Source organism: Rhizophagus irregularis, chromosome 17 (assembly GCF_026210795.1).
Source record: "Rhizophagus irregularis chromosome 17, complete sequence".
NCBI lineage: Eukaryota > Fungi > Glomeromycota > Glomeromycetes > Glomerales > Glomeraceae > Rhizophagus > Rhizophagus irregularis.
In genome coordinates, this window is record NC_089445.1 from 542,232 (window position 1) to 556,027 (window position 13,796).

At 24.7% G+C, this 13,796-nt stretch overlaps 2 protein-coding genes across 2 annotated transcripts; one reads left to right on the forward strand and one right to left on the reverse strand.

Annotated features, from left to right (window-relative positions):
* Nucleotides 1–180: 180 nt before the first annotated feature.
* Nucleotides 181–1,646, reverse strand: OCT59_008850 (uncharacterized protein). Its single transcript, XM_025310577.2, has 2 exons — nt 1,426–1,646; nt 181–1,345 (listed from the first exon to the last, which is right to left on the reverse strand). The coding sequence occupies exons 1-2, from the start codon at nt 1,612–1,614 to the stop codon at nt 371–373; spliced, it is 1,164 nt and encodes a 387-aa protein (XP_025181110.2). The 5' UTR covers nt 1,615–1,646; the 3' UTR covers nt 181–370.
* Nucleotides 1,647–9,641: 7,995 nt separating this feature from the next.
* Nucleotides 9,642–11,308, forward strand: OCT59_008851 (uncharacterized protein; the record flags this gene model as incomplete). Its single annotated transcript, XM_066133159.1, has 4 exons — nt 9,642–9,798; nt 10,467–10,480; nt 10,658–10,772; nt 10,914–11,308. 4 exons carry the CDS (start codon nt 9,642–9,644, stop codon nt 11,306–11,308), a joined length of 681 nt encoding a protein of 226 aa, XP_065999632.1.
* Between the last annotated feature and the right edge of the window lie 2,488 nt (nt 11,309–13,796).

Genomic DNA, 13,796 nt, shown 5'->3' on the forward strand with positions numbered 1-13,796 from the left:
CTAAAAATTTATGGTTTGTTCATTTTTTAGTTATTGTTTTATTGCTGTTTCTCAAAATGTTCTAGTTTTTATATATTTTTTATAGTGGGTGTAGCAAATCGTGCTTTTCCTTAAATTTCAAATTCTTTTCTTTTCTTTTTTTCTTTCATTTGCTTATTGATATGAATAGAGAAATTTTTCTTTTATAAAATGATATTATATTAAATATTTTCTTATTTGAATAAAGGATAAAATTTTATTTTGATAGATATATAATTGTCTTAATTGCATATATAAAATGTCTCGCTTAAATAGTAGATAAAATAAAAATTCGTATTTCTTTACAAAACTATTATACCGATAAAAATGTGTCTTTTTTTCCTCGATTAATTTATTCTACAATTGATTCACTTTTTACAACTGGGCCAGCTGGACAAGGCGAATTCATAGTATCATCTTCACTTTCATCGTCATCAATACATTCAGAAGTAAATAATTGCTGCATGCTACCACCAGCAGCGAACGTTCCCAATGGATTTGATTGTGCTAGAGAAGTAGATTTAACTTGATAATAAGTATCATTCTTCTTTGCAGTTAGTTTTTCACCTACATAATCAACATGAACGCGATCCATTTTATAACCGGGCGAATAAACTTGATATCTACGATTAATATCGCTAAGTAAGGAGGAAATCGTAAATCCATCTTTATTTGAATTAGATGGAGTTGTAATATCGGGACTCAAACAACTAACAAGTTCGTCCATAATAAGTTTAGCAGCTTCTTTTGCAGGTGTTTTTAGTAATTTAGAGGGTGCCACAGAAAATTGAATTGTAACAGGTGGTGAAATCCCAGCAAAATCATAATCACTATCCATTGATGGTAAAACAATTGAATCACTAGTTAAAGTACTTTCGTTTGAAGATTTTTTTATTTCAATCTTTTTACTTCCCCATGAGGGTGATTGTAACATCTTGTGAGCATATTGTGGTTCTTGTAAAGGAGTCGAAGTCAGAGAATTATATTTTGAAGGATTATTTAATATCGAATTGGTCGCAGCCGCTTCACTCGTTCCCGATTTTAATGATGAAGTTCCATTAATATCAAAATTCTTTTTCAAATCAATATAATCTAGTGCTGAAATTGTATCATTTGCAGTTGAATTTGGATTTAAAGACTCGGAAACATGCTTTGGAAGATTATTTAACATCGAATTAGTTGCCGTTGCTTTACTTGTTTCAGATTTAAGTGAAGAAGTTTCATTAATAATAAGTCTCTTTTTCAAATTGATATAATCTTCAGAAGATGTTGCTGAAAATGTATCATTTGTAGTTAAATCTAAAGACTCAAAAAATGACCACCACAACTAACAAAAAAAAAGTTGTATCAATATAAATTAACGCGTTTCTTAAAGAAAATAACATGAAAAAATACAAGGAATAAAACCTTTGAATTTTCCCAAATGTCCTCGGAAACGCAAGCAAAACGCGTTATTTGTGGCAAAACCTTCGTTGTAACTTTATATTGACACGCTGAAAAGTTATGGTCTACCTCTTGTAAAGTTAAAGTAATATTTTGTTCCAACTTTTCAAGTCTTGCCGTTAAATCGTTTACTGAAGAGAATGAAGAGAACATGTTTTTAAGGAAAGTATTCGACGTAGGAGGTCAAGTCGCGCACCACGAGATACTTTTGTAATTAAAGCGCAGAAATTTCACGTGATTTTCTGGAAATTTTATTCATTTATTTTTTTTCTATTTTTTATTCTTATAAGAAATTAAGAATTATTAAAACTTACTTCCACCATATAATATATAATAGAAAACAAATAGTATTTTATTAAGAGAAGATTTCACTCTGGACAAAGATGAAATAAATAATTTTTAACAAAACCTTTCCTTTTTTTATAATAAATAAACTTTATTTTATTTTTTCCAGAACACAAACTTTTCTGATTAACTTCATTTTATAAACACTAATTTTGTTTTTATTTAAATACAAATTTTTATAACCAATTTTTCTCTTCCAAGGATAAGAGTAAACAACACACTACTGACAGCTGGTCAATAATTATAGCTGGATATTTTAAAACACAATAATAAATATATAACAATATTAAGAGAGTATGATACCAAACAAATTCTTTATCTGTTATTGATAAACTTTGTTTATTTCTAATAAAATAGCAACCTTTCTTTTAACAGCTTTACACTATACTCAATTTTAAATAAAGCTATATTGAATTATGTAAAGATACCATTACATAATAAACAACAACTTTTCAAGATGACTTTTTAGATATTTACCAATATAATAAGAACTTCCCCCTTCTTTTTTCCTTAATTTTTTTTCTTAGGCCCTTTTCAAAATAAATAAAATCTTATCTTCCTTCATAATGTATTTTGATATTTAATTTTGTTCACTTTACAAAATTAGGCCAGTCGGTTTGAGTTGATAATTATTGGCTAACAGAATTGTGTAACTTGATCGGTCCAATTTTCTCAAACGTAAAAATTAGCGGCAAAAATGGTTTATCAAAAATCCGAACATAATGACATCGGAAATGAGTAGTTAAATTTCGCGAACAAATTTAAGTTATAAAATTTTTTTTTTTGTTTAAGATAGGGTAAATAACGATTGAGGGAAAGCTTTAAATTTTTAATAAATACCCAAAAATAAATCTTTACATTTACCAACATTTACTACGGAAGTAAAGAATTTTAATTCACTAAATATATTGTGTATATACAATATATTACGTCTATTCAATATACGATAAGTAATATTGCTATGATTTACCTTCAGTGAGTGACGTGGGTGGAATAAAGCTAAAGAATATTGAAATGATTAAGGCGAAAGAATGAGACTTCATAATAAAAGCCTTCTTGGATTCAGATTTGTCATATGTAGATAAGCAATGGTCAATTGCTACCATTTTATATTACCTGAGAGATATAATGCTTTTTACCTTCATTTTGACGTTGTAGGCTCCTTTGAAGAAGATAAAGTTCGCGGACCATTCGATAATAAGGGTGAGGATATCTGTTGCACTTTAATGATCATATTAATTCATGGATTGTCCATAACTTTAAAGATAAATAATAATAATATTATTTTTTGATTAATCATAATATTGTCAAAAAAAATCAAAATCACGTGCGTATTTTATCTTAATTTATTATAATTATATATTACAAATTATAGAAATTCGTACTATAACTAATTGTCTGGAGCGAAACGAATGAAAGTGATCATAGATGTTTCTCTTTCCACTCACATAAATAAAATCGCAAATTTTAGTTTTATCTTGTTATTGTAGATTTGTAATATATACTTTATATTTGATCTTTTCTTTCATATACTTTTTATAAACATAATTATGTATTAGAAACTCTCATTCATAATAAGCCTTCCATCTTTCAGTGGCACATTACCGAATGAATTAAAGATAATATTTAATATATTAATATATACTAATATGTGCAGTTAATATAAATCTAGAAAAAGCAAATATTTTCACAGTCAAGCGAGGGTCACAAGTCATATCATAACATTATTATACTTTGTAAATTGTATATTCTATTAAATATTGTCCAATCAAAATGTACTACCTACCTCATAAATTTGACTGAAACTTTACAATTATCGGCTTCCATTAAGTTCTTTTTTACTATAATGAGACTTAATACTCTTTGACCAATTTTGGGTAAATGGCAATAATTTCTATTACGATAATAAATTCGTGTTACATTCTCAATAACAGTTTCATGACACGAGATTTTGTTTGCAACACTTATTCAGTATATTATTGAGATTTTACTCTAGACCTTGAATAGTTATTGATAATGTTGATAAACTGTAAGAATCTGGATCTTATGTATAAATTCCACGAGAATTAATAATTTGATATCTTTCCAGTGATGAAACTCATGTCTATAAATGCAGGAGGTTTTTCCATCTTCATAATAATATTACGTAAATAGACGCTCGATAGAAACTCACTAGTACATTTTAAAAAATGATCCGTAATTCGTCTAGATATTTTCTAATATTTTTACATTTTCTAGAAACAGTTAGAATGACTAGATTCCAAGGATTCTATTTTTTTTTTTTTGAATTACGAAATAAAAAACATTTAACTCGTATATCGGAACACAGGTCAAAGGTTAACTTGTCGTCCGTAAACCCTACATAGAATGGCTATCCATATTAACCCTAATTTAGTTCTTTTAAGAAAATTTCGTTTACAAAGTATGGAAAAAATGAAATCTAGAAAATACGCTGATAGGAGAATAAGACTGTTAATCTAGAAATGCAAGGTTTATAACAGACAATAGTGTAGACTAAATTTCCCCGACTTCCAAATGATCTGGCAACATACGTTAAACTTACTCTAACATTTCTGGTTATGTTTTTGATATTCAGAAAATTCTACACATCGAAAACGAATTCCGAATTAAGTTATTTCTTGTCGTAACTGTTTATCAATCTAAAATAACCAGTAGTGATTTGTTATTCACAAGTGGTTAAGTCTTGGAATCTTCCTTCAAGTTTAATCATTTAGTTAAACCGACTTCATTCAGAAGTCATCAGTTTCTGGTATTCTTAATTTTTGTTTTAGATTTTTTTTTTTGTTTCAGAAATAAATAGTGGTAATGTCTAACTAATACCCCACTAATTACTTCATAATGAAATGCGGTATTTTAATAGATTTGCACGTAATAATCAAATCAACTCATTGATTAGATACTCTTTTTTCACGTGATTCACTATATGCATATCAAAATTCCTGAATCAACAACTATTTTTTCTTAAATGAATTTTTTAACTAATTATTATTTTTATAATTCTTTTATTTGAAGTTACTTAAAATTAAAAAATTGCTCTATTCTAAAGTTATAAAGAAAAAATCAGAAGATTTATATAAATAATAAAAAGATTAGTAAGAAGAAATCTGTATTAAATAAAAAATCAAAAAAAAAATAGTGATAAATATAATTTAATTAATAATAAAGAGTTAAATACAATTTATTATACAAAAATATTTTTTATTAAAAGAATTTCAATTATATTAAAATAACATAATTAATATATTATTTACTTAATCAGTAAATATATACTTTAAAAATGTTAATATTATGATTTAATTTAATTTATTAAATAAAATTTATTAGATTATTTAATTTAGTAATTTATTTTTTAAGAGTGAAGATAAATTAACCTTCTTATTTTTATTATTTTTTAAGTTATCATTTATTTTTAAATATATTTATTTTTTTAAAACTTTAAACATTTTTTACTTATATTAAATAAAAAAATCATTTTATATTATATTTCAGTAATATTAAAACCATTAAATTCTTTTTATTAAAACAAATCCAATGGTATAAATTTTATTGAATTTGAATTATTAATTAACTAAAAAAATAGAAATTTATATAATTAATTCTCTTTAAGTATATTCCTCTTAAAATTATAATAAAAATTTGAAAATATATATTTAAATTTAAAGAGAAATTATATATGATCTCTATATATTTAAGACTATAAGGAATATATCTAAAGAAAAAAAATATATTTAAGAGTATACATTAAAAAGTATTAGCTATAATTTAAAAATTTTATAATTAATAAGTAAATTTTACTGTATATAATTTATATATAGATTATTTGGAATTCTATTTTTTTCCTTTTTTTTTAATTATTTTTCTTTCTTATTTCTTATTATTATTTTCATATACTTTATATTATACTATATAAAGTAAAGTTTTAAATAAATTATAATAATACTTGCATTATTATTTATTAAATAATAAAAAAAAAATAATAAATTTTTCTAACTACTAAAGGTGATGATCACTAGTGATTGAAATTATGATAGTTAACCAGCATTAAAAAAATATAGTGTTAGTAAAAATTGATAATTCTAATTAACAGTAATGATCATTTTAAATAAAAATAAAAAATAAATACTTAAATTTTTAAGTACTTTATTAATATTTTAAATTAGTATTTATAAGTATTTTTTAAATATATTTTGTAAAAACTTTATTTACTTATAATAAAAATCACTGTAGAAAATTGGCCTTTTACTAATGATTTTTATTTTACTTTTTCCTTAAATTCTATTGGTTAATTAGTTAAAAAGAAAAAAAATCATAACAATATAATATAAAATTTTCTTTTATAGTAGAATCTGCAAAAAAATTTATATACAATTTTTACTTTAGACTTGAAGATAAACTATTTTATAAGTAATAAGTGGATCCTATTTTATATTTGATAAATACTATTAACAAATAAACATTATAAATATTACTATATTATTAAAATTATATGTTATTTATTATATTTTTAAAAAAAATATTAAATTAGCATATTTTACATTATAATTTGTCTATAAAAAATAAAATTAATTTTGTTGTAAATTTGACAAATCTACATTACATGTATGCCTATTGTGTATTACATATTACTTACAACTTCCACATTTTTTCATCTGTTTAGAATTATTTTGACCTACTACTTTCAGAAAATTTATCAAATAAAGAATAATCAACATTTTGATATGCATTTCCTAAAGATGTACGAAGTTTAGCATTTGTATGGCTAATACATTACTATTTTAAAAAACTTTTATATCTCTTTTGAGTGTTCTTCTACAAGGTTTTATATAGATTGGATTTGAAATTTTTCTTTGAAACTCATCTGTATTTTCCTTATCATTCATTTTACTCAAATTAACTTCCATAAAAAGTATGAAATTATTAAGTAGATTAATATACTCTGATTTTTGATCTAATTGTTTAGAAAATTATATATATTTTTTTGTAATCTACAAGCTTTTGCATATTTTTGACAATCAGTTACATTTTCTTTTAGTTTTAGTGCAAAAATATTTCCTTTACGTATAATATCTGAATAAGAATATTTTAAATTAAAATTTGAATGAATTGATACACTTTAAGAAGTATTAAATAATTGAATTGATAGTGAAGCATGTATTTTATTTTTAGATAATCGTGCAGCTCATCTTGATGAAATTAATTAAGATTGCAGGCGAAATTTCATAATAAATGCGAAACTTAGTAAAACTATATTAAAAATTTAATAATAAATTGGTAAAACCTAATTATAAAAATTATATGTAATAGCAAAACTATAATAAATTCTTATAAAAAAATTGTTGAAACTGAGGTTTAGACATACATTTTGCAAAATTCAAAAACTAGTTTAGCCCGTAACTATAGAATTAATAAAATATTAAAAAATGCTAACGCATTTTTTGTAAAAATTCTAATAAAATGATAATAAATAATTTCTTTATTAATCAACATTAAGCATGTGCATATGTAACTTCTATTTTGTAAAAATATTATATATTGCATGGTGCATACTAGTATTAATCGATGGTTATACTCATTATACTTTAATAATAAAGGAATTTGATATATTTTATATTTGCAGAAATTTAAACTAGTTTTTGAATTTAAGGCAAAACATCTAAACCTTTAATTTTGACAATTTTTTTATAAGAATTTATTATAGTTTTACCATTACATATAATTTTTATAGTTAGGTTTTACCAATTTATTATTAAATTTTTAATATAGTTTTACCAAATTTCACATTTATTATGAAGTTTCATCTGCAACCTTAGTATATTTTTCATTAAGTCTTTAAGTAATGCTTTTTTGTAATTATATTTATTTCAATAGTATCATCTTGAGGTAAATATTCAAAATCCTATAAAAGAAAATAATAACTAAAGTTTAATAACATTTAAATATTCCATTTTAATCTTTATTTTGTGTCAAAATATGTTAATTTTATGCTGTACAGTTAAACCTTGATATAGCGAACCCTTGATATAGTGAATTTTTCAGATAACTATAATAAATTTCTCCTTACTTTAATAGGATTTTAAACATTACTAAAAAAACTTAGATCTAAATTTGTATAAACCTTATAATTAATTTCTGTTTCAAATGTATAAAGTTATATGTAGATTTTAGCCTCAAATTTTACTATCTTGGGATCTAGTGATTGAATTTTAATGATCTTTGGCTTGTTAGATTCGTTTCAATAAAATAAACATTTTGATTCATCTTTTTAGGTATAATATTGACTAAAGATATCGCATTTTAAAATTTTAGCTATATAGGATCTAAGTTGTTTTAGTAATGTTCAGAATTCTACCCTAACTCTAAATAACTTCTTTTTCAATGCAAATTTACTATGATGCACTTTCTTACCTTAACTCTAAATAACTTCTTTTTCAATACTAATTCATTATACTATACTCTCTTATCCTAACCCTAAATAACTCTTTTTTTAATGCTAATTCATTATGTCACATTCCCTTATCTAACCCTAAATAACTCCTTTTTTAACGCTAATTCATTATGACAAATTCCCTTATCTAACCCTAAATAATTCTTTTTCAATGTTAATTCACTACTAATAATACATTTTTTTACCATACTTTGATACATTATTATTATTTTTGGTTTAATTTACCAAGGTATCTAAATTTAAATTCAAATTAATTTGAATTGCTTCATATAAAATACTTTCAGAAATTTTTTTTTTTGCAATTATTAATATATTTGGTATAATTAATATTTAAATAATAGATCCAATGAATTTCTTATTAATATGTGGTTTATTAGTTATAATATTTCAAATTTTTGATTTTCAAATTCAGTATACTGTCTTTTCTTTTTCAATTTCATATGGATTTGCTGAGTAAGTCCTTCTAATTTAATAGTATTATTTTCAGATTTAGCCCTTTAAGTTGTTGTAGTACCAGTTGTAAATCAGATTTATGTATAACAATATACCCAAGAAAATTATATTGGATATAACTTAGTTTGTAGCAGGGTAATTAATTATCAACTGTTATTACCTTCTTTCAAAATCTTTAATACATAAATTATTTCAAGTTTTAATAAACAATTGATGGCAAAAAGTAAATTCATCATGAAGTTTTCCTTTTAACTGCTTTATAAAATTTTGATTCATATGAAAAAAACAGATATACCGTATATCGCGGGCCATAGTACCCCTCCTATGCATAGTACCCCCCCTTGAAAAATTTCATAGAATTGTATAGTACCTGAGGGATATTTTACAATTATCTCGTGATCTAGTTATCAGGATTTGAGCCATCTATTTTTTTGTTTGATAGCTCTCATTGAGCTCTTCAAAATAAAAAAATGATCGTTCAAATTGGACCAGTAGATCGTGAGATATTCGCAAAAAACAGAATTTTTAGCTTGCTGCAGACCTGGAGGTACAGGGTCAAACCCCCAATTTTTGCAAGATACCCGGGTACTGTGGCCCGCTATACAGTCACCACTGGTTATAACGAACCTGTTTGTACTGAAAACTGTTTGTACTGAACCAAGTCCCACAGAACCGATTTTTCTATAATTAATCACACTGGATGTAACGAAATCACATAATAAATTACCATATATCACATCTGAACTTATTGTAACCAGCCCAAGTATATCAATTACATATTTAGTATAACGAACTGTCACGTGACTTTAATTAATAATATAAAAGTATGAACGCGTTATCGTTAGTCGCGTTGTACGGTTTTACCGAAAAAAAATTTTTCCGTTTAGTTTCGGATAAATTTTCAAAAATACTGATAATGTCAACAAAAAGAAAGAGAGTTAACCTTTCCGCTGGTCAAAAGTGCGAGATTTGTGAAATGAAGGAAAGAGATCCGCGCATTCAAAATGTTGAACTTGCGCAAAAATATAACGTTGGAAAGTCAACAATTACTGACATTTTGAAAGAGAGTGAACGTTGAGCACGATTACGAGGAAAGTCGAGAGAATGTTAAAAAATTTCGTGGACCAAAGTGGCCTCAACTTGAAGACGCGCTTGGCCTTTGGGTTGATAATGCACTTAATACTAAACAAGATATTGATGGCAATATCTTAAAAATGAAAGGCAAGTTATTTTGCTGAACAGTTTTACATAGAAGATTTTCGCATTCAGAGGGTTGGTTAGGTGGCTTTAAAAACCGGCATGGTTTGCGTCAGTTTAAAAAGCAGGGTGAGGCTGAAAGTGCACCTTCTGCTGAATCAATAGAAAGAGATCGTCTTGCTCTTCAGCAGTTCCTTACAACTTATAATCCTAAAGACATTTGGAATGGCGATGAAACTGGCCTATTCTGGAAGATGGAACCTTCTAGAGTTTTGGCACGCAATTTTTTATCAGGCCATAAAAAAGAAAAATCCCGAGTTACAATATTTTGTGCAACAAATGCAACTGGTAGTGAAAAAATAACATTAACCTTTATTCATAAATACAAAACACCTCGTGTCATGAAAAATATTAATCATAAAAATCTTCCAGTTCATTATTTTTGAAATAAAAAAGCATGGATGCAAGTTAGCATTTTCAATGATATTCTCCTTAAACTCAATGAAATAATGATAAGTTAAAAATCGAAAAATTGTTTTTTTAGTTGATAACGCTCCAGTACATATTATTTTAGATGAAACTCAAGAAAAGTTGGATAGTATAGATGTAAAATTCCTTCCACCAAACACTACTACTAAACTTCAACCTTGTGATGCAGGAATAATTCATTCATTCAAATGCCATTACAAACGTCTCTTTCTTCAAAATCAGATTAATGCATATGATGATGTGTAGGATGGTATTGTGGAAGAACTTGCAGATTATACTATTTATAATGCTCTCCAGAATGCGGCTGAAGCATGGTCAATGGTAACTTCTCAAACTATCTCAAACTGTTGGAAGAAAACAGGTATCCTCCCACAAAGTGATGAATTTGAAGAATTATCTGATGATAATAATTCGGTACTTTCTGATAGGTATAAATTTTTTTAATATACTATTTGAATTTTAAATATTTTTAATTAACTCTTAAAATCAATTCTTTTTTTAGTTTTGATAGAAATCAATGAACTTGAGGTGTTAATTTCTCAGTTTCCAAAAAGTGATCTTAATGCATATGAATATCTTCATATTGAGGACGAGATACCAGAGGGTGGGCTTACTGATCATGAAATAGTTGATACTATTCGAAATGCAAATAGGGAAGAGGAAAATGTGGTGGATGAGATTGAATTAACGCATATAATGGAGAAAATAAGTCCAACAGAGGTAGAAAAGGCTATAGATAAAACCATAAGATTTTTATATGAACAAGGACCAGAATTCGGGGAAGTAAATGAAGAGTTGAAAATTTTAAGGAGATTGCATAAAAAAGTGAAGGTATTGATTGTAAAAAATTTAAAACAGGTTGATCTTCATTACTTTCGATACGATAATGTTATTTGAATAAACGTTAAAGTTAATATTGTCGTATAAAATTAAATAAAATTGTATTACTGTAGTACGTTATAAAATTAAAATAATTATAAAATATCATGATCTATAATTTTATTGGATAAAATTTATATACCGAACAGTTCGGTATATAACACAAATATTACATATCGAATTCATTATATACCGAACCAAATCTCTTAGAACGGAAGGTTCGTTATAGCCAGTGGCGACTGTATACGGTAATAGTGAGTATTAGGCAATTTTGCTTTGATGGTTGCAGCCATTGCTAAATCTTCATCTATAAAAATAACTCTTGGAAATGAAAATTAGTTGTACATAATATACAATCAAGAATTCATTGAAAAGTTGAGTCAGTTTTATCTTCTATCAAAGCTTGTACTACAATACAAATTCAATTATAGTTGTCAATTATTATAAATAATGATAATGCCATATCATATCAATTTGTTTTATAAATATCATCTGTAATAATTACATCATGAAATTTTATCTAAAGTTGAACTTGTTATGATGACATCCATAGAACACTAACTTTTTAAATGAAAATTATTTCTAATTATACATATTTCAATTATCCAATTTGAATTTTTTTTTTGAAGGTTATACAAATCTTGCAACATATTTTTTGCATCATCTTTTTTTTTCTATTTGCTTATATTTTCTAACTTTTTGTATTGTATTGTATAAGTTTTTACAATGAATATAAATATTTAGATATTTTTTAGTTAATAATCTATATATAGTTTAAGCATCTATAGTTGGAACTGCAGCAAGATACTCTAATATATCAGATTTCATTTCTTCTGAAAACTGATGAAATTAAATTCCATAAATCTTAATATTTGAATTTAAAGAATAATTGTGTTCATCAACTATTGTGAAGATTTTAATAACTTCTATTAATTTAGGATAAATTACATTTAAATGCCACTAACAACCAATTGATCTAGAACTTCATTAATAATGTTTTTCAGGATCTTTATCTTTTTTTGGTTGATATTAAGTTGCTTTAGTATATTTATAAATACATTTGTATACAATATTATCATTATCATATTCAACTCTTCTCTTATAATATTCAAAACCTTTTTGCTCACAATATTATTTTAAATATTTCTCTATTTCTTCAAAAGTTTCAAAAGTCTGTTTCTTTTGAAGTAATAAATTACCATCATTTTTTCGCTTATAAAGTCATCACTAACATCAGATAAATTGTCTTTTGTATTCATATTTTCATTAAAAAAATTGTTTAAACTTTAAAGATTCATCATTAGTATTATTATAAAATTCAATAGAAATCAAAGGTGAAGAAAGTTCTTGAATATCCATTGTGAAATAAATAAAAGTTATTATGAAATGATAAAAGAAAAAATGTAAAGAAAAAAAGAAAGGTTGTAAGAAAAAAGTTTATTGTAGTTTATTATAAGCCATATTTTAAACTTCTAACAGTGATTTTATTTCACATCAGTTAAACAAAATTCATCTCCAGTGAATTTTTCATAACTGGTGATATAAGCATGATGATCACATGAAGTTATTTTAACTTATATAGATTATTTGTTATTATTATATTATTAAAGTTTTTTTTAATAAAAAAATAATTAATAAAAATTTTTAAAAATAAAATAATTATAATAAAATAAAAAGATTGTTTAATAAATATAAATGTTGTGCCTCAGATTGATTCTTACTCAGATTAAAGCTCACGCACTTCAGATTGAGATTGTCACCTGACGCACTTTGATTGTTAATAAAATAAGCTATAATTAAACATCAAATTTTCCAACTTTAATGTATTTTTAAGTACTAGGTAAATTTATTCATCATAATTTTAAGTATACAATCCTAAAATTTCAGAATAGTTGGAATCATACTCATAAAAATCTTTTCATTTGAAAATGACTTAAAATTTAATGATTTTTCAGATAAAACACAAATATAAACTTCAATATAAATCAGATTTACATAAAAATTTCAGGAAACATATAACTCATTATGGCACACAAGTTTGAATATGTTACAAAAAGTGGTTTAATTAATGAGAAAAAAAATTTACTTATAACAGACTTTATTGCATAATTCAAATTAGGTGTATCAAGTGACAATCTCAATCTGAGATGCGTAAGCTTCGATCTGAGACAAGAATCAATCTAAGGCACAACATAAATATATAATAAGGACTTTAGTAAAAATTTATAATAAATAGATTTCAATAAATATATATTTATAACTTTTAAATATATTTCTATAATTATTAAATTAGAATAGAAATATATAATATAGTTTTTTATCAATTTGGTGTAAATTTCTAAAAAGTTAATAAATAAATTAAGTAAATAATTTTTTGCTATTTTTGCTAATTTATTATATACTATATTTGGACTAAACTTCTTATTCATTATAAAATCATATGATATTCCTCAAATATGTGATGTAATTATCTTAATTTCAGGTATGCCCAAAATGTGTGACAGGT

What these genes read in the sequence shown, in the direction of transcription:
- OCT59_008850 (XM_025310577.2), bottom strand. Translation starts at nt 1,614, where the DNA reads ATGTTCTCTTCATTCTCTTCAGTAAACGATTTAACGGCAAGACTTGAA. An exon ending in ACATTTGGGAAAATTCAAAG is followed by an intron (nt 1,346 to 1,425) that starts GTTTTATTCCTT and finishes TTTTTTTGTTAG; the next exon opens with TTGTGGTGGTCATTTTTTGA.